Genomic DNA, 25,119 nt, shown 5'->3' with positions numbered 1-25,119 from the left:
AGATGAAGACCATGGTCTTTACATGAGGAGGACCATGGTCTTTGCACGATGAGGACCATGGTCTTTACATGATGAAGACCATGGTCTTTACATGATGAAGACCATGGTCTTTACAAGATGAAGACCATGGTCTTTACACGATGAAGACCATGGTCTTTGCACGATGAGGACCATGGTCTTTATACGATGAGGACCATGGTTTTTATATGATGAGGACCATGGTTTTTACAAAATAAAGACCAAGACCCTGGTCTTTACAAGATGAAGACCATGGTTTTGCATGGTGACAACCATGGTCTTTACACAATGAAGACCAAGAGCATCATATAAACACTTTACGCGAGGAGGACCACCATCTTTAAAACAATGAAGACCATGGTCTTCACAAAGTGAGGACCACGGTTTACACGATAAGGACCATGGTCTTTATACGATACAGAGACTTCTTCCTGGGCTTTTTCAGGAAGCCTTTCATATTCCACTGCACACTCTTTACACACACTTCATGAACACATGAGGGTTAGAACAAAATCAATTCACATCTTTTATTAATTTGCTCACAGCTAGACAAATTTCTGACCCGTTTGAGACACATTTACTTCACATTTGTCAGTTTGCATCGCCTATTACCAAGTTCCTGCGTGAGCTTTTGCAAAAGAAGAGCAAGTGTTTACACCCAAGAAGTTCAAATGGAAGGTATAGGGTGTTCTATTTACAGTTGTGTTTTATAATAATAATAATAACAATAATAATGCCCATTATTATGTCTCAATAAATGGTCTTCCTTTCTTTCATTGCAAACAAATGTTTGCAATGCATTTTTCATTCTCTAATATTTAGAAACTTCAATGTTAAACAATGCACGTTTGGTAATATTTAATGAAAAAACAGCTTGGAGAAAGCAGAACCTATTCATCACAAATGACACAATGTTGAAAAAAAAAATGGCTGAAATTCTTGATAAATAAAAAGCCAGTGGAAAATGAAACCAAAAGTGAAGTCCCTGTGAAATCGATGTTTTTACACAAAATAAACCAGATAAAAACCTGAAAAACAAAAACATTGGTGCTACTGTCCCATTGAGCTTTACATTTTTCTTTAATCTCTTTTCTGCCGCTTGCTTCAAGTAATTCAGTCCATGGAAATTTCCTTCAATTTCCCAAATATTAGAATGTGAAATCTCGCGACGAGGAACTTCACAAAAGCACCCGTAGTGTTTGATAACACGGTTCATTTTTCTTTTCAACAATTTGAAATCAACAAACTCAAAAAACGACAACCACATCAACCTTAACTCACAAACAGGTTTCAGATCACCATGTCAACCAATAAACTGAGAAGATGGGATAAGTGCATTTTCTTACATATGACTGGGCTTCCCTCCGTACTTGAAAAAGGGAAAGGAAAGGAAAGTAAAGGAAATTCAGCTTTGTTTTTACTTCGGTTATCAACCCTGAAATAGGTTGGACTGCATTATATTTGGGATGAGGCGCCTGGCGCGCTGTAGAAGACACAACAACCTCTCACATGTAACGTACAACAACAACTCAAAGCAGGCATCCAGAGATTGGATTCCTGTGTTGTGCTTTCAAATGTGCTAATTTGGATTTCACAAATAATTGATGTTATTTACAATGCACATCTTTTTGGATTACCCCCAGACAAGCGACCACTGTTCCGAAGAGCGCACAAAACAAAGGAAAATGTTTTTTAAATGCAATGCCTTGAATGCAGGCAGACAAAAAAATTGCAATTAAAAGTGTTTTTGAAAAAAAAAATTCTATATACTGTGAGGGGTCTATGAGTTGTTTTTATATTATAAAATATTTTTAGAAGAATCTGGAGGTGTGTCTGGTGTTTTGTGAACGAGGGATTAAGGGGTTATTAGGAGCTTTATATATATGTATACTATGGATAAAATATCTGGCTATATCAATGCATAGTGCAACAACTTTCTAACACTTAATTTCATTTTAGATGCAGTATGTTCATGTTTACAATTCTTCAAACCTATGGCTATATACACGTTAGAACATGTACATTTCAGAAAGTGACATCATATTGTTGACCAGCAATAGTCAATAGTGCATTTTTGTGCCAAAAAAAAGATGAAAACAAAGAAACAACTGTATTTATACACTGTATAAAAATAAGTAAACATTTAAAATATGCATCACCGGGGCCACAGGCCAGCAGATGTTCAATCAATCATTTATAATCCCCATTCTCTGTAAAATAGGCAGAAAAATACAGACAAATGTTCTCACAGCTGAATTTCTCAAAAGTGCAACAAGCGTACATAATCTGCACGTGCGTGTGGTTAGTTATGGGAGACAGAGGAGCTCCAGCCAAAAGTGGATTTAATGCAGGCTACTCCTTCCTATGGGCTGCTGGGCGCTGCATCCACTCCAGCGCAGAGCGGCAGCATGACCCTGAGCAGCCAGATGACAACGCTAACCTTCAGGATGTGCTCATTGTACGTTGGATAAGCAGCGTCCTAACAGACCGACATCTTCCAAATTGACAAAACTACCGCCCGCATCGCCAACCAGGTCAGACCGCTGCATGGGGTTCAGGGTACAGGGGGAAATTGGTTCATATAAATGTATTTGCTGAATTCACCAGGTTCAAAAATGATGCATAGTTCACGGGTAGTCCGCTTAGCAACAATAGAAAAAAAAAAAGGGGGGGGGCGTGAAAGGTTCATTTTCATTCAGTTCACTGGCATAGAACTCATAATATGTCCCCTGGAAAAGCTCAGGCTCTATTTATTTATATAGACTTTATTTGCAAAGTCGAAACTCAAAGGTGTATTTTATGATGATCATTGATTGCTTTGTTGATGCACTATCTTCTGTCTTTGGAAGAATTGCTATTTACAGTATGTTTCCTGTCAGACACCGTGCGCCTTACGCCCTTTAAGATCCCATCCTGTAAAAGTGGACGACAAAGAAAGTATTTACAAGTATTTTGACCAAACGAGCTTGCAATGGGTCATACTAAGAACGCGTGACGGAAACCAAACCAAAACAAAAAAGAAATATGCACTCATTGTTCGACAATTCCCAGTTATTTTCAACAAAGCCACATAGCGCCACGACCATTTTGGCATCAAGTCGATCAGAACTGCGTGTAAGTCGTGCGTTTCTCGAGAACCTCGAGGTAATCGGGATCGATGTGGAGCTTGGCTTTCAATTCCCAGTACTCGCTCCTGTTGGGCTCAACGTACACAGTACTCGGCGCCGCGCAATACAATATAGTCTGTTGTATTCTCTCTGGGTGCCCGTATTGATGGCGCACGTCAAAGTCAGAGTTGTACTGGTTGGATGAATGGGCGGCGTGCGTGTGCCTGCACGGCAACGTGTTGCTGTAGGCCGCGTGATTGTCCGGCTCCGCCACACCTCTGTAGAAATAGTGATCATCCCGCGGTGGGGAGGAGGGCTTGTTGACGGGCTCGGGAGTGGTGATGCTGTACTCAGAGCTTATGGCGTTACTAGCCGCCTCTTCGTCCGAGGTGGCGGGGAACTGGCCGTTCAAATCATCAAAATCTCTATAACCATCCAGAGCCTTGCTCTCCATCGAGGTGTAGGGGGCGGCCGCGCTGGTGGGCTCCGCAGGGGGCGGGATGTACTCATAGACGTGCCCGGCCGACGTCCTGACTTTGGGGACGGATCCCTTCTTGTAGAGGCCGTATTCCATGTTCAGGGAGCTGATGCACGCGTTCACCGAGTTGTTCTGCTCGTTTTGCGTTTTCTGGTGCCTCTTCTTCATCGCCACGAACAGCCCGGCCGCCACGAACACCGACACGATGAACATGAGGAGGAGGGCGAGAATCAGCACGGATAAGGGAACGGCGTTGTAGTGCATGTCGGAGTCCAGGGATGTTTCTATGGTGATGGTGCTGCCGGGAAAGGATTCTTCCGAGGGCGGGATGACGGAGGCCACTACATCAGAGTTATTGGGGCAGAAATTAGTCGTCTTAATGTATCTCATATCCTCCCCCGCCAGTTTCTTAGGGGAGCCGCAGATGACGTTATTTACGACCGTGCCCGTGCTCAGCTGCTCCAGCCACATCTTCAGGTCCAGGATGGTGCAGGAGCAATCCCAGGGATTCTCAAACAGATCGACCTGCACCAGCACCGTGAGCCGGTCCAGCACGCCCTTGACGGGCACGTTTCGGAGGTGGTTGTTGCGAAGATTCAGCCGGGCCAATGTCAAGCTGTTAAACATTCCCTCCGGTAGCGTTTTCAGAAGGTTATTGTTGAGGAAAAGCAGCTGAAGGTTGGGGACGTGCTGAAAGGTGTCGAAAGCAATTTCTTTAATGACGTTGTATTCTAGGTATAAAAACTGTAGGCTCTCCAAACCGTAAAATATATTGATGGTGAGATGGTCTATCAAATTCCCATTCAGGTACAGCCTGCGTAAGTGTGACAAATCTCCGAAAGCTCTGTCGTGTATGTGAGCTATGCGATTATTACCAAGGTGAAGCAAATCTAATGCGGTCGCCTCAATGAAATCTGATCTGCGCACAACAGGGATGTTATTACCCGTGAGATACATCTTTTTGGGATTGTAAGGTTTGGGGTTTAAGTCAGAGATGCGCTCAATCTTTCTCTCCTGACAGTTGACGTTAAGGCCGAGGTCTGAAATTTGAAGGTTGCAAGTGCAGGCGGTCGGGCAATCCAAAGGCACTGGGGATTTGGTCTGATAGGAAACGATTTGGCCGTAATTCTGGGGTCTATTAGACGGGGCGCGCGAGGTGGGTTTGGACTTGAGTTTTCCCGACTGGCGAGGTCCCTTGGTGGGCCTGGATGAGGATCTCGCGATTCCGGATGAGGTTAAGGAGGCCGTGACTAACGCCGGTGTGGCCCTATAGTATGCATCGGTGCTCAAATGTGGCAGGGGTGGCATCTCATACTCGGCGATGGCTCTCCGAGGACACAGCTCTTGCTTGGAAACCTCGTCCAGATCCCTCCCGTGGAGGCGGAAGGGAAACTCGCAGACCACATCGCCGACCAACGCGGCGTATGATATGCTTTCCAGCCACGTTTTCAGCGCAATCAGCTCACACGAGCAGTTCCACGGGTTCTCCTCCAGCTGCAGCTCCACAACGCTGCCCATGTGCTCCAGGAGACCCGAGTAAGGCAGCACTTTCAGCTGATTCCCCCGCAAGTCCAGGTGAGTCAGCGGGACGAGCTGGAAGATGTTCATCGGCAGCGTGGCTATCAGGTTGTCATTTAGAATCAGGACCTCCAGATGATTCAGCTTGCCGAAGGCGCCGGACTCCACGTGCGAGATGTAATTATAGTCGAGCTGCAGATATTCCAGACTGTCCAGGCCCAGGAAGAACTCCTCTTGCAAGGCGTCGATTTTGTTGTTGTTCAGGTGCAGTCGTTTTAATCCCTGAAGTCCGTTAAACGACCCCGCCTCCACTTCGGATATGTCATTGTTGCCCAGGTGTAATATGGTCAGTCCGTTGTGCTCAGCGAAATCGTTGGCGGACAGCTTTCTCAATAGATTCCCCGTGAGCAGCAGATGATACACGGGGAAGTACACCGGGCTGACGTCGGAGAGACTCGCGATCCCTCTGTTTTCGCATTCCACAGTCAGGATTCCCTCTCTCTCCTCGCAGGCGCACCGCCTTTCACATATCTCTCCGTAGCTGTCGAACATCTGGACGGCACAAATGGACGTTGCACTAAACCAAATAAATGAAATCCAAAGATGCATCTTCTTGTGCTGATGGCAACGAAAACTCGCTGAGGGCCGGTGTGTCGGATTGACTCTGGAAACAAAAAGACATTTGATTTTTAAAGAGAGAGAGAGGGGAGCGAGAGAGAGAGAGAGAGAGAGAGAGAGAGAGAGAGAGAAGAAAACGGGGTCATCTACAATTGCTAGGTCTGGATCGGGACGCAACTCAAAAGTCTCGACAATCAGGAGCCAAACTCAGCGTATAAAGGACAAGTGACAACCGGAATGTCATTCGAGTTGTTTTTTTCATATATAATCAATATTGACGTGGCTTTATATCCATCGTAGCAAAGGTTCTCAACCTTGTTTTTCATATCAAGCAACACTCAGTTTGATCTGTACCGGGCTGCCGACCCCAATCTGAGAATATTTCAATCATGGGACAATGATTTAACTCCCAAACGTTTGTCTTGTACCACAATTAGAGAGATCCAAACGGTCATTATTGTACATTCCTCGAACGACACAGACGTCTCCGAAATTAAATAACGGTCAAGTTAAACTAAATACATTTTTTTTTTTTTTTTTTTTGCCGGTGACCCCCTGGGAACCTCTTGAAGGACCGCTTTGGGGCGCGCACGTTGAGAACCGCTGCACTACAGACTATTATCTACGAACACGTGACGCCATGGAAACATAAAAACAAAAGCAACAAACGGCAACAGAACAGTAAAAAAAAAATTAAAATAAAAGAAAGGCGCGTCCTGCGGACACATTGTTGTCCTGCACGTCGTCTTGTTTTTTCCACCTCCCGGACGTACCTCACGCACGTTGATGGAGACGCACGCTCGCCAGGTGTCGCCGCGTCGCTTTCATTTTAATCCGTCGGAACGTGTCCGACGTGCGGATTCAACGCGAGCAAGCGGCGCCGTCTCGAATGCGCCAGAGAGCGTAGAGGGAACGCTGATCAACCATGTCTGCCGAGCGCCGCGCTGGAGGAGAGGAGCCCAACCTGGCAACTAAGTTGCTTATTCTGTCTCTCCCTCCCCCCCTCTCCCTCTCTCTCTCTCTCTCTAAACCCTCGCTCTCCCTCGCCCATCTCTCTCTCTCTCTCTCTCCCTCCCCCTCCCACTCCCCCCCTTTCTCGCTCTCTCGCTCTCCCCCCTCTCTCTCGCCATCTCTCTCTCTCTCCCCCTCCCACTCCCTCTCTCTGTCCCTCTCTGTCTGCCTGTCTCTCTCTCTCTCTGTCCCTCTCTGCCGGTCTCCCCCCCTCCTCTCTCCCTCCCCCTCCCACTCCCCCCACTCTCTCGCCATCTCTCTCTCTCGCCATCTCTCTCTCTCTCTCTCTCTCTCCCTCCCCCTCCCACTCCCCCCCTTTCTCGCTCTCTCGCTCTCCCCCCTCTCTCTCGCCATCTCTCTCTCTCTCTCCCCCTCCCTCTCTCTGTCCCTCTCTGTCTGCCTGTCTCTCTCTCTCTGTCCCTCTCTGCCGGTCTCTCCCTCCCCCTCCCACTCCCCCCTCTCTCTCGCCATCTCTCTCTCTCTCTCTCTCCCTCCCCCTCCCCCCCTTTCTCGCTCTCTCGCTCTCCCCCCTCTCTCTCTCTCTCTCTCTCCCCCTCCCACTCCCTCTCTCTGTCCCTCTCTGTCTGCCTGTCTCTCTCTCTCTGTCCCTCTCTGCCGGCCTCCCCCCCTCCTCTCCCCCTCCCACTCCCCCCTCTCTCTCGCCATCTCTCTCTCTCTCTCTCTCTCTCTCTCTCCCTCCCCCTCCCACTCCCCCCCTTTCTCGCTCTCTCGCTCTCCCCCCTCTCTCTCGCCATCGCTCTCTCTCTCTCTCCCCCTCCCTCTCTCTGTCCCTCTCTGTCTGCCTGTCTCTCTCTCTCTGTCCCTCTCTGCCGGTCTCTCCCTCCCCCTCCCACTCCCCCCTCTCTCTCGCCATCTCTCTCTCGCCATCTCTCTCTCTCTCTCTCTCTCCCTCCCCCTCCCCCCCTTTCTCGCTCTCTCGCTCTCCCCCCTCTCTCTCTCTCTCTCTCTCTCCCCCTCCCACTCCCTCTCTCTGTCCCTCTCTGTCTGCCTGTCTCTCTCTCTCTCTGTCCCTCTCTGCCGCCCCCCCCCCCCTCCTCTCCCCCTCCCACTCCCCCCTCTCTCTCGCCATCTCTCTCTCTCTCTCTCTCTCTCCCCCCCTCCCACTCCCTGTCTCTGTCCCTCTCGGTCTGCCTGTCTCTCTCTCTCTCTCTCTGTCCCTCTCTGCCGGTCTCTCTCTCTCTCTCTCCCTCCCTCCCTCCCTCCGCCGCAAACACCCGCGGGCGGCGAGCGCTCCCACACACACACAACCGTCCAGGCGCGCTCACGCGCTCACGCACGCACGGACGCACGGACGCACGGACGCGCGTTTTTTTGTAAGTCGAAAGAATGTCAAGTCATTTCACACTGAAATAACAGGAGTGATGAGAAGGATCCGATGACCCGCCTCCCCGCTGTGCGGCTGATCAATAATCCATGACTCCCATCGGTGAATCAGTTGTCATTTATTGCATCATCAGTTACTATCTATTATCATCACTTACTGTTATTCTTATTATTATGAATCAGCTTCCAAAAGTCCACGCTGGGAGAACACATCTGTGGTGTGACTCCACGGGGGTGGGGGGGGGGTGGTTAGGGAAGGTGAAGAAAACTAAATGATGGGTATTTTGTCTCAAGCACGGCGGCGGGGGCCGCGGCGGAGACGGGGGCCGCGGCGGAGACGGGGGCCGTGGCGGAGACGGGGGCCGCGGCGGAGACGGCGCCCCTGCAAGTCGCACGCGGCCCCGGCAGCGTGGCGGCGACGCCGCTATTTTTGGAGCTCTCACCTCCGACAGGCGCTGACCAAGTGGCTGCTCTGATGGACGTCACATGGCGCCGGCATGCTGCCGCCGTGCCGCGCCGGCGCTCTCCCAGGAATTCATCTTGCCGCGGTTTCTGCATTTCAGTAATGGGTGAAGGGAAATTAGTCATGTGTGCACGGTGCATATTTATAGTATTAAGCTTGTTACCCAGTGTGTGCGCGTGTGTGCGTGTCTGTGTGTGATTCTCAACCTTTTATGCACATCGAGGACCACTCGGTTTGGTGAAGAAATCCTCTGTGACCTGAATCTGGGGAGATTTTTTTATTGTTAGATATGATTTAGTCCAAACCTCCAACCTGTCTATATTTAGGGAAATAACAGTTAGACCATGATTAAAACAGTCGGTGTACATTCCCTTATGGTCAACTTTAACTATTAATCATTTTGCTGGGGAACCCCCTGTGACCTCTTGACGTACTCTTGCCGGTCCCCAGACCCCAAGTCGAGAACCACCGCCCTAGTTAGGCACACAACTGGCCAACAATAACCATAAATATATTAGTGATATACGTGATCATATCCACGACCAAGTCACGCTATGACATCAATCTCCCCCGTGGAATGAGTTTCCTCACCTTAATCAGAACCGCGCCGCGGTAGTGGGGGGGGGGGGGCGGTCGGGGTGCTAATCCGATTGTCTTATCGTCTCACTCGGCCACCGTAATTTTTTTGCGTTATTTTTTTGCTCGCGCGCGACTGCCGGTTACCGTCGCGGTCGCCGTGCGCGGCGGGGCCCGCGGCGCCGCGTGACACGGCCCACTGACACGGAGCGAAAGGTAAAGGGAAGACCTGCCACAACCTCCTCGGACGCGGCCACGCGGAAGGATGTCAAGTATCATTGTGCATCACTGTGGGCTCATGTTGCCGTATCCATCATCCTCCCTGCCGCTGCCGCCAGGAGGGTGGGGGTGGCTGGGGGTGGGGTGGGGGGGGGGGCGGGCACATCAGGGACACCGCCTGTGGCACATATTAAAGGCCGTAACGCCCATCTCCAGCTCACATGCGTATCATTTGTATGGTTGCTGTTTTCCCCGCTTTGCCTTCAGAGGCTCAAACGCCGCCTGTCTGCCCCAGCCCATCGTCACAGCGATATTTGTGCATAAATTAGCATTGATTCTTGTTTTATTTTTGCTCCGTCTTGCCGCGTGTAAGCAAAGCGTGCGGCTGCTTTACATCTCATTACTGCATTAACCGCTGTCACAACAAGCGGCTGATTGACAGCGGCTGGTTTGCATTGTTGGCACGTCAGGAGGTATTCCAGGCTGATTCGATCCCCGCCCGGATGTTGATGCCGCAGATGCAGTACGCGCGTGCCTGTGCGCGCGAGCGTGTCTGCGTCTCTGCGTTATGTATGCAGATCTGCCCGGGCAGGTCCGATTTCTCTGAAAATAAACGCACATTCCGAGGAGGCCGGAGGAGACGCAGAGCGGCAATTTTAGGGCATGATTTCAACCTCATTTGATGAGTCTTCAGGTTCTCGCTGACATTGAGCATAATATTTATCAATTGGGGACACTGTGCCCACTCTCTCTCTGCCCCCTCTTCACGCACACATGTGCACGACACACACACACACACGCACAAACACACACACATACAAACACAGGCACGCATGCATGCACACACACACACACACACACACACAAACACACAGACACACACACACACACACACACACACACACACACACACACACACACACGCACACACATAATTAATGACTTATATGAAATATGATGATGAGTCACAATTGCAATGGCAGGAGATTCATAAATGGGCTTGGAGTTGTGCTGCTGTAAATAATGTGCAACGCCTGTGATTTATGTTCCTACAGATGGCATGTTGCACTTTGTCATCTGGATCCAGATGGAGCACACAAGAGCACACTGTGCCGCTGTGCTGCCTGCAACGGCGCGGACAGAGCGGCTCCTTGTTGCACCGTACTGTATATCTCTGCGGATACCGCAGAAAACCCATGACATATAAGATTAGCTTTGATTAATACCATCATTTTAGTGTCGTAGCCGGAAGGCGGAGGAATACGATGGGTGATTTGCGGGCTGTCTTTATTTTGTCCTTGAGTTCCATGATGACCCCCTGACATCTCTACTTAATCATCCACTCTGAAAAGAATAGTACACTATTAGTATATTAGCATACACACTATTAGTACATTAGATTCAGAGAGCAGCGAGAGGGAGCTTCATCACTATTTGCCCTCATTATGGTGGGTTAGATTAGGGAAAGGTTAGATGGTCACCATTACCAACTAGAAGACATCTGCGTATCTGTGTTTTACCAAAACTAATATCCATGACCCGGATCACGTAGTTGGTGTACTCTTAGACCACTGAACTGAGAAGACTGGTTTTTGGGCCCCATGCATCTTACTGGACATGACGGAGGTCTTGACGTGAGACCCACTCACGGTCATGTCTGATATTATTGGCGACGCTTGTGATTGTTTTAACCAGTGTTAACCAGTGGTTCTGTAACAGGTCACTCAATTGTATTTTTTCTTTTTTTTCTTTTCTTTAAATAACATTCGTTTTCTCTCAGATTTCTCTTGCAAAATAGTTTTTAATTTCAATAATAACCTTGTTTTATATATATATATAAAACCAGGTTATTATTGAATTATTGAATTCTACTTTTATGAAGTTTTTAATGTTCAGTTTTTGTTGACAGAGTCGGAAATGTGTAAATTCAGTTATTATTATTATTATTATTATTATTATTATTATTATTATTATTATTATTATTATTATTATTGTTATCATTATTATTATTATTATTGTTATTATTATTACTGTTATAATATGTTAATGACTGAGGTCATAGTTAAATGTGGTGTTGTACTGAACTACATTATATTGAGGTGTTTCTTATTTTTTGTCCTCCCTACTGACATACGTGAGGGGGGCAGAATACTAGAAGCACCTCTGAATATAATGCAGTTCATTACAACACCACCACCAACTATGACCTCGATGCTAAAACATATAATTAAATGGATACCTCTTCGATGACAGCACAAAAAACATTGAACATTATGGGCAACATAAAGAAAAGATTTATGGCTGAACTGGTGTATTAGATTACATTGGGTTGTACAAGTGTACCTAATGAAGTGCATATTGAGTGAGTGTGTGTGTGTGTGTGTGTGTGTGTGTGTGTGTGTGTGTGTGTGTGTGTGTGTGTGTATATATTGTATATATATAAATTGTTTAAATTGGAAAAAAAAAAAAATAAATTGCTGCATTCGACAACTGACGATTCCCTAATTTTTATTAACCCTGCATTTTCTGTTAGGAACTCTAGCGCCATCAGGTGGCACATTTTCGCAGATGCAATAGTGAAAACATTGCCGGTTGAGATGAGTCAGCTTCAGGGCTGTGACCCTGTGTCCAGGGTGAGTTTACCAAGTAACTCATCCGTCTGCCACGTCGGCCTTTTTGTTTGTTCAACGACAAAACCTATGTATTCTTGAGCGAAGAGATCTCTTTCCTGAAATATTTTGATACGACGGAAAGAGAGAAGGAAATTATTCTCACGATTAGAAAAAAAAATGAAAACAAGATTTTATTTCTGCATATATGTTTAAGAATTTAATGTACTTTCCCCCCCCCCAGCTAATTTGTTAATGTACAGCAATGCAGCTGTTACAAATACTGAACATTTGGTGGGGTGAAATTTGGATATTTCCTTTGATACAAGATAATAATATAACATGGAGAGTAATCCTCGGGAGGAAATTCGGATGTTCCTGCAGTAGAACAGGGCAAGTAAAATACCTTTTCAAAATAACAATAATGATAATTTAAAAAATAAATAAATAAATAACAATCGGATCAAGTGCATGTACACATCTATCAAACAGAAGTTAACAGGGCGTAGATGCAAACTCTTGAACATTTTATTTTAATACAGAACATCAGTGAAAGTAAATGGTAACATAAATAAGGTATTTGCTTTAATTTCAGCATGCTGGATGGTCAGCGGCCTTTAAGGGACAGTGACAATGATGATGATGATGGATATAGTGATTATTATTATTATCAACATTATACTTGTTGTTGTTGTTGTTGTTGTTGTTAACAATGGATAGCACATTTGTCTGAGTCAGAATGCATGATTACATTCAAAACCTCAAGATGTCACTGCTGACTTACAATGTGCTCTAATCAGAGTACTGCAGTATGGCTCCTACTCCCTGAGCTTTATTTACAGCAATTGTATCAGAGTCGTCATTAACTGAACGATTATTCAGTGGCCCCTTATTTATAGGTGTCACAAAACCCAATAAAACGTATAAGACTGTATACGGTGCATAACTAACAATAAGTGTGTAAACATGCATCATTGTATTGAAGAATCTGCATTGAATAAGCAGTGAATCCAGCGATGGCAGCGGGAAAAAACAAAGTGCTTTCCTGTGATAATGAATGGTTATCGATGGGGAAGAGTTTAAATGAGGAGATGCTGAGGTCAATTGCCCCGTGCCCGTGTCTGCACCGCCAGATAGTTGGAGGCTTTCTTAATTAAATACCACATTCTGCTTATCTACCTGTTGACACGGCGCCCTGCACACTTAACACCCTGGCTGATAGTTCAGATGAATAAACAAACAAGCAACTATCACCAACCTTGCTCATTTGTTGCTCTCAGCGGAATAACAGAAAGTACAGTGCACGTGATACAGCGACTATTGTTATTAGTCATATTTGGTGTATCATATATTCTATGAATTTGCAGTACATTGTGTATTGTCTATGAAAAGTGCGATACAAACAAAGATTTATATTTGATAAAAATATATAATAATAACAATAATAATAATAATAATAATAGTAATAACAAGAACAACAATAATAATCATAATAACAACAAGAACAACACTACTACTACTACTACTCCTACTACACTGCTACGACTACTACTACTACTAATAATAATTATAACAGCAACAACAACAACAATACTACTACTACTACTACTACTACTACTACTACTACAACTATTACAAATAATAATAATAATTATTATTATTATAATAATCATAACAACATCAACAGCAACAACAATAATATTATTAATAACAACAACAGCAACAACAACAATACTACTACTACTACTACTACTACTACTAACACTACTACTATTACTACTACCACTACTACTACTACTACTACTACTACCAATAATAATAATAATCATCATCATCATCATCATCATCATAATTATAACCATAATCATCATTTTAGAATCCTTTTTTAAGTAGATCGTTTTGACTTTTTGTTTTTGGAGCGAATGCACATCTATGAACTTTATACCATTTCATACGCATGAATGTACTTGTGAAAAGCTTCCATCCCGGCCTCCCCTTAAACCTTGAACATTTACGGGTTTTGTTTTTTGTTGTTTGTTTGTTTGTTTGTTTTTTCCCCCCAGACGGACGCTGGCCTGTGGAAAGTGTTCCAGCGGAGAACCGGGAGCTTGATTTTGGCGACGCGTCTTTAGTTCCCCGGAGGCGGCGGGAGCGTCACGCGGGCCTCTCCTCACAGCCGCAGGTCCGCGCCGCGTTGCCACGGCAACGTACACTGTGTCCGCCTCTGCGCGCGTCTCCCGGCCGCGGCTCCGGCGGCGCGTGGCGCCCATAGTAACGATGGAGACCACTTGGAATTGACGTCACACAACGCAGGTCCGTTTCTCCGCGAACGACGCGGACGTGTTGCGTGTGGCCGCGGAGGCACGTGCGTGTTGAAGTCATTTGCGTGGACGAAGACATTTTATTTTTGGGGTTTTTTTGTTTTTTTTGGGGGACGGGGTGGGCTCGGGCGCGCACGCGTGCGCATGCGCGTTCTTCAGTGCCCGCGCCCGCAACACATGGGCGTAGTTTCCGCGAGGAGGAAGGAATTCAGCCCCGAACAATCGCATCACGACGGACGAAGAAAATATTGACTGTTAACTTTTTTTTAATTCTATATATATATACCCCCCCCCCCCCCTCTTTGCATTATTTGGTTCCAATTGATAGTTTCAGTGTCAATGTGAAGACTTAATACTCCGCCCTGGTTCGACGCTGAGCAGGCTAAAGCTGAAAGCGGACCTTCTGACAACAAACCACTCCAGTCATTCAACAAATCGAACGAGAACCTCGCAGCTCACAACGCTGCCCTGTGGCCTTCCGAGGAGTGCATACATGTCCTGTCACTTATAATAATAGGTAGAGAGACGACAGATGCAAAACACATCAAAAGGGTCCAGCTTCCGAATGCCCTTTCAAAATGCAAAACCATATATATATATATAAAGAAGGAAGTAAAGAAACAAAAACGGATCGATCTCACCAGCACGGGGTGTGTAGATGGCGTTTTGGATTAAACCACTTTAAAAAAAAAAATTGAAAAAAAGGGTTTAGGGGCTTAACGGCCAAGGGGCCCCGGAACCAAGCGCAGGGAGGGGTGAACCTAAATGTGGTCCCTCGCTGCTTCAACATGTGTCCGGTGCCGCTCCGGCGTTGTGTCCCTGTTCCGCGCCAGCAGCGATAATTCAACGGCCCCGCCGCCCCCCCCCCCCCCCCCCCGGCCCGGCCCCGCCGCCCTCCATCTCTCCCCTGTGTGAAGGGGTAGTTATGAGGCAGGGGAGCGCGTCCTGCGAGAGCACATAAACAGCATTAGGTATTTCCATCACGTTTATCGGGCCATCCGTCCAAACGGTTTGTGGAGTTGCCTCCATTTTCCAGTTCATATTTGTGCGACCGCGGGCGGTAACACAGAGTAATACCTTTTTTTTTTTTTTTTTTTTTTTGGCAGATACAGGACTCAGACCGTCGCCGCGGCGACGCATTAATGTCTCCACTCAATTAAGCCGAGGAGCGAATGCAATGGAAAGGGTTCTTTCACATGTCTCGGATCCCACTTTATAACTGCCGCGCACGATCAATATTTCAGCTGATTACGCGTGTAGATGCGTCCGGGGCGCCGTCGCGTTTTTGCCGGCGTTTCCTGCGCATAGCGGCTGCGAGGGCGAAAAGTGAGTCCGTACTGGATACTTAATTCAAAGGATGAGAGGATAAGTACTTGCGATCTGCATTTGTGCGTGCGCGCTTGTGTGTGTGTGCGTGTGTGTGTGTGTGTGTGTGTGTGTGTTTTCGTGTGCGTGCGTCTATCGTCGTGTGCACATAAGTGCGTCTATCGCCCTGTGTGCGTGTGAAGAAAGAGAGCGAGAGAGAGAGAGGGGGGGGGTGGGGGGCGTCTAAAATAGCGATAGATTTTCAAATGAACAGACAATCAAACTGTTAAGTCATTTGAAAATTGGTATTCAACAGTGACTCCCTACCTCAATCTTTTAACGCGGAGGGTTTTTTCTCCCCCCCGTACAGGCCGTGACCAGGGCTGCAAAGCGTGCAGGTGAGTATTCAAGCAGAGACATTCATGTAAATGGAATTATTTTCCTCTTAGTTCACTTTTTTTTTTTTTTTACACACCCTTTTCCTCCTCAGCCCATAGACAGCGCAAATATGTATTTACAGATCCCAGTGCACTTTACCTTATCTGATATGCGAGTTGCTGACATTCAGTTCTACCAGCATTCCTCTGATACACAGTAATCTGTCAACATTTCAGAGTAGTACTAGGCCTGGGCGATATTGATGAAATCAAATACCAATATTTTCAGACCTACCTCGATAAAGAACATTTGTATTTATTTATTTATTTATTTATTTTTTACATTTTGGGGATGACAGTGCTTTCAGTCGACATTTCCACACAATAAATTACAAAGCAATTTAACTCAAAATAATGAAGAAATAAAAATGAATAAATGCAATACATTACAAAAATGAGGAACAATCATATCATATTGGATATTATGACCAAGCAGGTAGAGGCATTGAGTAGAACACATTGAAGAGTCTCGGGCAGGGGTCTCAAACTCAACTTACCTGGGGGCCGCTGGAGGTAGAGTCTGGGTGAGGCTGGGCCGCATCAAGTATTCCACAAAGAAAGGGTTTCAAGTATTGCAAAAAAAAGTACAACTTCTTTTCCCTTTCCTATTGCAACACTATGCTGTCTTTATTAGGTCACCGATTACTCTTGTTGAGTCCACCCACTTCCTAAGTCCTCTGTACCTTGCGTTCGATGACATGATATATTTTCCTTCCACTTAGTGTCACTCCGGGAATCACGTTTCATTCAAGTGACTAACGCGTTGGCTAACTTGTCAACAAACACCACCGGAAGCTGTCACGAGCCTGAGCTATGGTAGCCCATAAGTGATTCAAAAAATCGAAAACGCCCAGGGCAACACTCGTCGAAAAGGTGCGTGTGAGAAAAATGCGCGGGCCGCACTAACACTAAACTTTGATGTCAAGTAGGGGGCCACGAGTTTGAGACCCCTGGTCTAGGGAGTTCAGAAAATTGCATAAATTTACTGTCATTCAGGTTTAAAAACACCATTGAACTAGATTGCGATAATACGATCACCGAACCAGACGATATTTCGTCACACATTCGTCACGATATTTTAACAAGATGCCGACACACCGCCCCGTCCTCATTAGCAGCATTACTTCTGTTCTGTTCTGTTTGTTTAGTGTATCTACACTACTCTCCACAGCCAGTGTAACCGCATTCTCCCAAAGGAATCATTACCGCTCCCTCTGATCTGACCGAAACCTAATTTGACCGCGGTAACATCTTCGTCGCCGTCGGAGCTGCTGGAAACTATCACAATCCTCGTTACCTTTTACGCCTCATCCACGCCCAACTTCTCCTGAGCCGGAGGTATGGACGGGGGGGGAGAAAAAAAACGAAGAAAAAAAAGCTGTCGGCGGCCTCCGAGGACCCAAGGACCCAAACACTTAAAATGGCCACACATTCAACATGTTTTAGGCCTGTTTGGGGCGGGGGATTCTGGGAAAACTTCAAAGGATAATGGGGTAATTACTGTACTAACCACCAGAGGGGAACGGGATCGGGAAACAAAGAGAGGAAGAAAAAAAATTGAGAGAAAGAGGGGATAATGGACGCTCAAAAAATAGACAATACACTTAATGGGGCGCAAATTGAATGGCAATACGCATTCTTGGAAACCTCCGATTTGGGATTATTATTATCAGCGTCTGGGCTGCACTCTCCGCCCCCCCGCTTTTTTCTCTGCTGGTTTTGGTTTATTCGGTGGTTATTTGGAGGAGTTTGATGGGGGGTGGTGGGGCGTGGGGCGGGGGTGTCTGGCTCACCCCAGGTAACAGGAAACAGCTGGAGTAAGCAACGCAGCGCCGCTCTAGCACCTCCTTGTGCTGATTAAATTGCAATCGATTTCTGCCAAATGTCAGGAAACACAAGAGTGCCATTTAGTGTGTCAGAGGAGAGCTGGCGGGGAGGGTGTGTGTGTGTGTGTGTGTGTGTGTGTATGTGTGTGTGTGTGTGCGCGCGCGCGCACGTTTGTATTATCAGTCATGTGTCGAACCCAGTGAGGAAAATGACAGCGTGGTGCCGTGAGTTTAATATGCATCCACGCTCAGGGGAGAGGCCAACACTCAATATGTTTCTTTGGAAGTGGAAGAGTTTTCTGATCCGCTGCAAGGAAAAATCATTTGTATGTGTTTTCAAAATGTGGATTTACTGTCAACAGGCTTTACAATAGCTTGGACGACGGCGGCGACGGCGGCGGCGGCGGCGGCGAGTGCTTCAAGGGAAACAAACACACAAACAATGAGTTGAGCACACAGCGCCCAGAACCAGGCCAGCGCAGAGAATCACAATCAATCACAATCTGAATCTGCTTATTTATTCTGCCAAGTACATTTTCATATACAAGGAAATTTTCACGGAGAGGATGGGTGCGTTTCTCTAACGAAAATTAGCATTAAGAAGTCGGTATGAATAATACTAAAATTTTCCAAATTAATGTATTAATTCCAAAATATAATGAATTAAAAATGTCCAAATAAACAGAAACAGCCCCCCCCCCCCAAAAGAAACAACCAGAAACATACAAAATATACAGCATATACACATACAACGATTCTAAGCACAGCATAAATCATTGGTATAGGTATATAAGGTATAAATTATGTACTTCGTAAATTATTGTGAAATTATATCGCTGATTAATGATGTTTTTGGTTAATAAATAACAGCACAACGGCCACTTTTTTTGATCAAAATTCTTTGCAGCTTGTTCCAGCCCTCAAATGAATTAAAAATACACCTGCATAGTAATAATGCTCTTCAACTGCAATTTCCTGTTTGTTATGTGAGGGAGCGATATGCATATGTATCACTCCCACAACATGAAACCATTTAGAAAGAAAAAACAAAAACACCTAAAAATGCCCGCGTTGCATAGAAACCATAAACATAAGCGATAATTAATGGAAATAATCGACCAAAAAACCCAAACAAACAGAAGGGGAGCGGGGGCAGCGGTTCCCGGGCGGCCGCCCTGCTCTGTTTGGGGTTTTCCGAACACCTGAGATGATTACTCTTTTTGGGGATTTACTGAATGAGTGAATGGGGTGGGGGTGGAGGGGTGGAGCGGGGGCATTAATCAAAGCCCGCCCCTGGTCCACAGAGGGGGAAAACATATCTGCAAGCGTCTCATTTCAGCTTGGGAGATTTCTGGCAAAAGCTATAAAACGTGGCGTCATAAGTGACTGGCCTGACTCCAAAGCCATTAATGACACCATAATTGAACTCCCATTGATGGAATCACCCGGGACTCTCGAAAAAAAAACCTTGTGTCCTCGTTCCGGCCAGCCCAAGGTCACTTGGCCGCGGGATTTTGATATTGACGTTCGGTTATTCAGCTCCGTCGTCCGGTGTGGTGTAGCCCTGGCTTTTAAATACCCGACGATAAGAAGGCACGAGTCGTTCCGAGGCGGACTGTTCTGCTGACGCGGGGATAAATAAAAGAAAGTTCTTCGACTCGACTCGTTGTGTCTGAGCCTCCTCATGCGCCCTGTCAACAAACAGAGCTCCAAAAAAAAAAACCCCCCTCTGAAGTGGTCACAGCTGAGCTGCAACCAAATGGAGGCTTCTCACTGTGTGGTGTTGGGAGCGGAAACGCTGCCCAGAAATGTTTTCTTTTTTGTTTTTGTTTTTTACGACACATACGACATTAGACACCTACAAATGGGAGTCTTCGTCTAAGTCTAAATATTCTAAACCAAATTAGTTTTATTAATATTAATTAATAATTGTAGGCCCCACCATTCAACACCATTCAACTACAGCATGGCAACAACATTATTCTCTGGGATTGCTGGTTCAACAGCCAATTCCTTTATTCACAGAAATCTTTGCCGGATGTGGCAACAGTAACCATGGAGAATTGTAAAAAAAAAAAAAAAAACCCTAAGTATTTCAAAAGAGGTCGATTCCACAATGGAAAAGAGGCGTGGCCAAAGGTCACAAAGCCCCCCCCCCCCCCCCCCAAAAAAATGAAATAATTTTTCCTTGTGTTAAGGTATTCATGGTCGAAGTGCTCACCTGGGGGTGTTTTTCAGGACTACGCACACACACACACCCAAACACACCCAGACACGCACACAGACACACACACGCGCGCGCGCGCGCGCACACACACACACACACACACACACATACACACAGACACACACACACACACACACACACACAAGGTTGAGAGCCACTGCTCTAAGTGCAAATGAGGCAGAATTTATCTAACGGTTCGACCTGGCTGTGGAATAGTGGCCAAAGGTTTTGAGTAAGGAATTATATTAAAAAAAATATATATATATATATATATATATATATATATATATATATATATATATATATATAAATTCAGCTTCAGAGACCAAACTGCAGATCTTAATGAGCTGTGAAACAAAATAAAACAATTTTCAATTCAACTGCCCCCACAAACTGTAGGCCAACAGCAGTAAAATCATTCTTTTGTTCTCTGTTTGGCATGTTTTTTGTTTTTCGGGGTTAGATACTGAGTTGAAGGCTCTGGAGGGATTGGAACCTGCGCTCTCAGAGAGTGTTTGCAAGTGGAAATGTCGGGGCCACTAAAGCAAGCTAATATAGACTGGGGACGCAGGTCATTTTAGCCTGGAAGCCCATTACGGCGCTGTTTGGCTTCTGACACGGTGCCGCCGGACAGGTCAGTAAACAAACCCTGGGAATTGAAATTGAGTCAACAGACAGCGTCGTTCTCACCTTCCGGCACAGAAGAATTTAGAATTATTATGGCAGGACTTTACATTTGGACAGATCTATCGATCTATCTATCTATATATCTATCTATCTGTCTATCTGTCTGTCTGTTGGCCCGTCTGTCTGTCTGTCTGTCTGTCTGTCTGTCTGTCTGTCTATCTATCTATCTATTTGACAGCGCTTAAAGGTGTGTCTGTACAGAATGGGGACGTGATGTTTCTAAATCCGTACTTATTGATATTTGGGAGCCGTTCAGTCCTTGTCACTACAGTCAGTGTTGTTTTGAAAATTCTGGACCGCGGCGTGAAGCTTTGTTAGGAATGTGTCCAGTGTTTGTCTGGGATCCAGTGAGACTGTCAAACCAAACTGAGGGATCGACGGACGGAGACCGATCACACACACAGTGCCCCCCCCCCCCCCCCCGGCTATTTTTATTTTGGCTATTTTATTAAAGTAAAAAATCGAAATAAAAGATTAAAATAAATAAATAGCTATTTTCTTTTTTTCAGACTGTTAAGCTGTTTTTTTTTGTATTTTTTTTTATGCTAATTGCCTGCACAGAAATGCACCAATCTTCACCTCAACAACTTCCTTGTACAGTATATCAAAATGTACTTGGTCAACATTAGAGACATTAATATAGAGTAGTAATATACACTGCTGACACACTGGAGGAGGGTGATGATGATGGAAGGACGTGATGAAGATCAGATTAAATTGAGGTTGTTTGGGTGACTGAGTCCTCGCTGCGTTAACACCTGGCTTTTATGGCTCTATCTGCTCTCCCATCACAATCAGATCGCCCGGCGTGCATGTGAATGTGCATGTGCGTGGTATAAATGGACGGCCCCCGCGCTGGATGTCCCCGGGGCCCAGTTTGTGGTTTTTACTGGCAAACGGCTCTGCAGCAGAGTGGTAACACGCAAAATAGGGTCTGAGTACAACCTGCCTCAGCAAAAACAACAAAACATAACTAGATAAAGTAATTGGACTTGGGATAATTGATGCGTTTCTTCATTCATTCCTGGTGCGTTCTAAGCATCCCACTGACTCTCAGCGATCACAGTTCAAACTATTAGCAAACAAGGTTACTCCTAATGGTGATAGTGATAAGCAATACAGAGACAATAGACAGTATATCAGCAATACACTGTATACTCAAATGCACTATAGTAGGGTAGATTTACTGTGAAAATTCCACAAACAGACTTGAACTTTAGGGAAATTATAGAGAAAATTATGTTATCACTATAATATCAATATATGTTTCTCTATAGTCCTTATATTGCATTAAAACCAACAATAATATACATACAATAAACAACATATCAGCATTATATATAGTTTTACTATGAGATAGTGAAAAATAGCATAGAAAGACTTACTAGACAATTATATATAGTCCCTATAAGCATATTTGGAAAAAGAAAACAATGACAATAGACAGTATATTAGAAATATATGCTGAAATGCACTCTAATAAAGTAGATTGAATGTGAAAGTACCACAGAAAGAGAAGAGATGGTATTACTGTGGTGTTACTAACTGGTTGATATGTCTTTTTCAAATATACTGTGGGGAAATTATGGAGAATATGATCATGTTATCACTATTATATCACCATAGTATTCTCTATAGGCCCTATAGTGCATTTGAGGGGAAAAAACAATCAGCAATACATTGACAATGGACAGGATACCAGCAATATATTGTCACGGGTCAACTTGGGACGAAGGCAGAACCCAAATGCAGACACAGAGACGAAGGCAAGGTAAGGTAACAATGACTAGTAACGAGTAACTTTCAGAGGGTACTACTCAAAGGGGCGTTTAACGTCAAATGTAGAAGTAATGACGAACAAGCAATAACACACACTAAGGGCAGGGAATAAATACACATCGAAGGGATTACAAATTGTCAAAAGTTGGGTGGCACAGGAACCAGGGACATAGGAAAGAGTCATCCACCGAAGCAAAGACGAGCTGCAAGAAAAGACCAGAGGGATAAAATGACAAGCAAAAGAAGGGGTCTATGATCGAACCATGACGAGGGGGCCCGGTTAAGCCACGGTCAGCAGGTGACAGCGCTGCCGTCGTCCACCGGTGGTTGGTCCAATCAGTACCGTTGGATGACCGCTGCTCCCACACGGGGATGACCCAGGTGCGTGTTCTGCTCACCAGCAGAGTGATGAGGTAGGTGATAGGGGTGCAGCCGTCGGGAGGGAAGAAGGCTGGAGCTCAAAAAACAGGGAGTACTGAGCTAGGAATGCTCTACAGGTGTCCGGATCCCCATTGTACCGTGCAGCAGGAGGGAGGTGAGGTTCCCGGACAGGGTTGATGGCAGCTGTTGGTGGAGTCGCCTCTCCAGCTGGCGAGGCCAGCTCCGTAGAGAGCGACTGCATGACGGTCCTGAGCTGCTGCAGGTCTTGGTCGTGCCTGCCAATGGTGGCCCCCTGTGCGCGGATGGTGCTACGAATCTGGTCTGTGTCTGCTGGGTCCATTACTGCCTAGTTTGCACTGTCCCTGGTCAATTTGGGATGATGGTAGAACCCTGATGCAGACACGGCGACTAAGGCAAGGATAGGTCACACTGTTGCACAGTAACTTTACATGGAGTACAACGGGAAACTGTGCATACAAAGAACTTTCAGATGGTACTACTCAAAGGGGCCAGGTAACATCAAACATAGAAGGACTGACGAACTAGCAGCAACACACACTGAGGGCAGGGAATAAATACACATGGGGGCGATTATAAATTGAAGTAAACAGCTGGGTGGCACAGGAACCAGGGAGACAGGAGGGAGACATCCACAGAACCAAAGACGAACTGCAAGAAAAGACCAGAGGGAGATGACAAGCAAAACAAGAGGTCTATCATCAAACCTCAGAATATATATTGAAATGCATTATAGTATAGTAGATATAATAAGAAAATACCATAGAAAGACTTAAAATACTGTGGTGGTTCTAATGGGTTTCTTCGAGGTATAGGCAAATTATAAAGAATATGTTATCACTATTTTATTACTTTAAAAGTTCTATATAATCCCTGGAGTGCATGAACAAAAATCAAACAAAATTCATTTAGACCCTGAAAACTAGTCTGTGTTTCTGGCGATAAAACTAAAGTAGCCTGTCCTGCTGGCTATGAGAAGACCTTTAAAAAGGCCGTGTGCTTTCAAATGTTGTTACTCAGACTCTTCAGGATGAATTTAATATCCGCTTGAGCGAAAATATTAATTGCACCTCGGTCAGAGTTAGTCTGCAAATGGAGTTCAAGTTCTGAACCTGCAAAAAACTTTATTCATTCTTAATTAATTCTTAAGAACTGCTGCAATAACTCTGTCCTGTAGACCATCTGTGGGATGACAAGGGCATCGTTTTTTTGTAAAACAGAACCACCACTAATCTCCCTCTTTGGAGAATTATTTTACCATTTTTGGGTCTATAAACAACTAATCGCTACTCCGAGAGGGGAGACTCACAACGGGTGAAACAAATATACATAGAACCAAACAACAACATGTTCATGGAAAAACATAAACCACAGGACTAAGCGCCACGGACGTCCCCCCAGGTGCCGGGCACCCACCCAACTGCAGAGCTCCGGTGAGACCAGGGGGGCCCCCACATGCCCCAAAACACCACGACATTGCCCTGACTTAGGAAGACTCAGGTATTAATGGATGGAGTTATGTCAGTGATATACTGTAAGTAGCCCATATTTCATAAAATGAATCAACCTTGTTTTTGGGTATTGCCAATAGTTTATCCATTGAGATGTATTCTATTATTAAATGTAACCGTTGGGATGTGGTGAGATTATCTCTGTTTTTCCAATTGAGTGATATTATTTTCTTGGCCATCGTTAAGCGATCAAAATGAGTTGGTGGTGTTTGGGTGTTGGCTCAACTGAGGAGAGGTCACAGAGGAGACATATAGGCCGGGAGAATGGAATGCTTTGACCTAGAAGGGTTGATAGCTTCTTGGTGATGTTGGTCCAGAATGTTTGGATAGGTGAGCAGAGCTGGATGGCATGAAAGTACGTCTGGTATTACGGGAATAGTGGGAACAAACATCTTTATCCACAAAACCCATTTTGAACATTTTGTGTTGGGTGTTATGAGCTCTGTGCAGAATCTTATATTGGATGAGTTGCATTTTGGAATTGAAAGGTGCAAATAAGCTTCCACAGGTTGATATCGGTGGAAACAGCAAGGTCCTATTCCATGGTAGGTAAAGATAAATTGTCATCTGTTTTTAATAAAAGTTTGTATATTCTGGAAAAGGGATTTTTTTGAAAGACTGATATACTGTAAGTAAGATGTTCAATCGTCTGAGGTGGTTGTACGT

At 45.4% G+C, this 25,119-nt stretch overlaps 1 protein-coding gene across 1 annotated transcript; it reads right to left on the bottom strand.

Annotated features, from left to right (window-relative positions):
• Window positions 1-3,120: 3,120 nt before the first annotated feature.
• On the bottom strand, window positions 3,121-5,730 carry slitrk5b (SLIT and NTRK-like family, member 5b; the record flags this gene model as incomplete). The annotated part of the gene is made up of 1 exon (XM_080019282.1): window positions 3,121-5,730. One exon carries the CDS (start codon window positions 5,728-5,730, stop codon window positions 3,121-3,123), a length of 2,610 nt encoding a protein of 869 aa, XP_079875408.1.
• Window positions 5,731-25,119: the final 19,389 nt, after the last annotated feature.

The sequence above is a fragment of the Zeus faber genome, assembly GCF_960531495.2.
Source record: "Zeus faber genome assembly, chromosome: 18".
In the NCBI taxonomy this organism is placed as follows: Eukaryota; Metazoa; Chordata; class Actinopteri; order Zeiformes; family Zeidae; genus Zeus; species Zeus faber.
The sequence above is the reverse complement of the archived record's forward strand: the minus strand, read 5'-3'. Positions and strand labels throughout refer to the sequence as shown.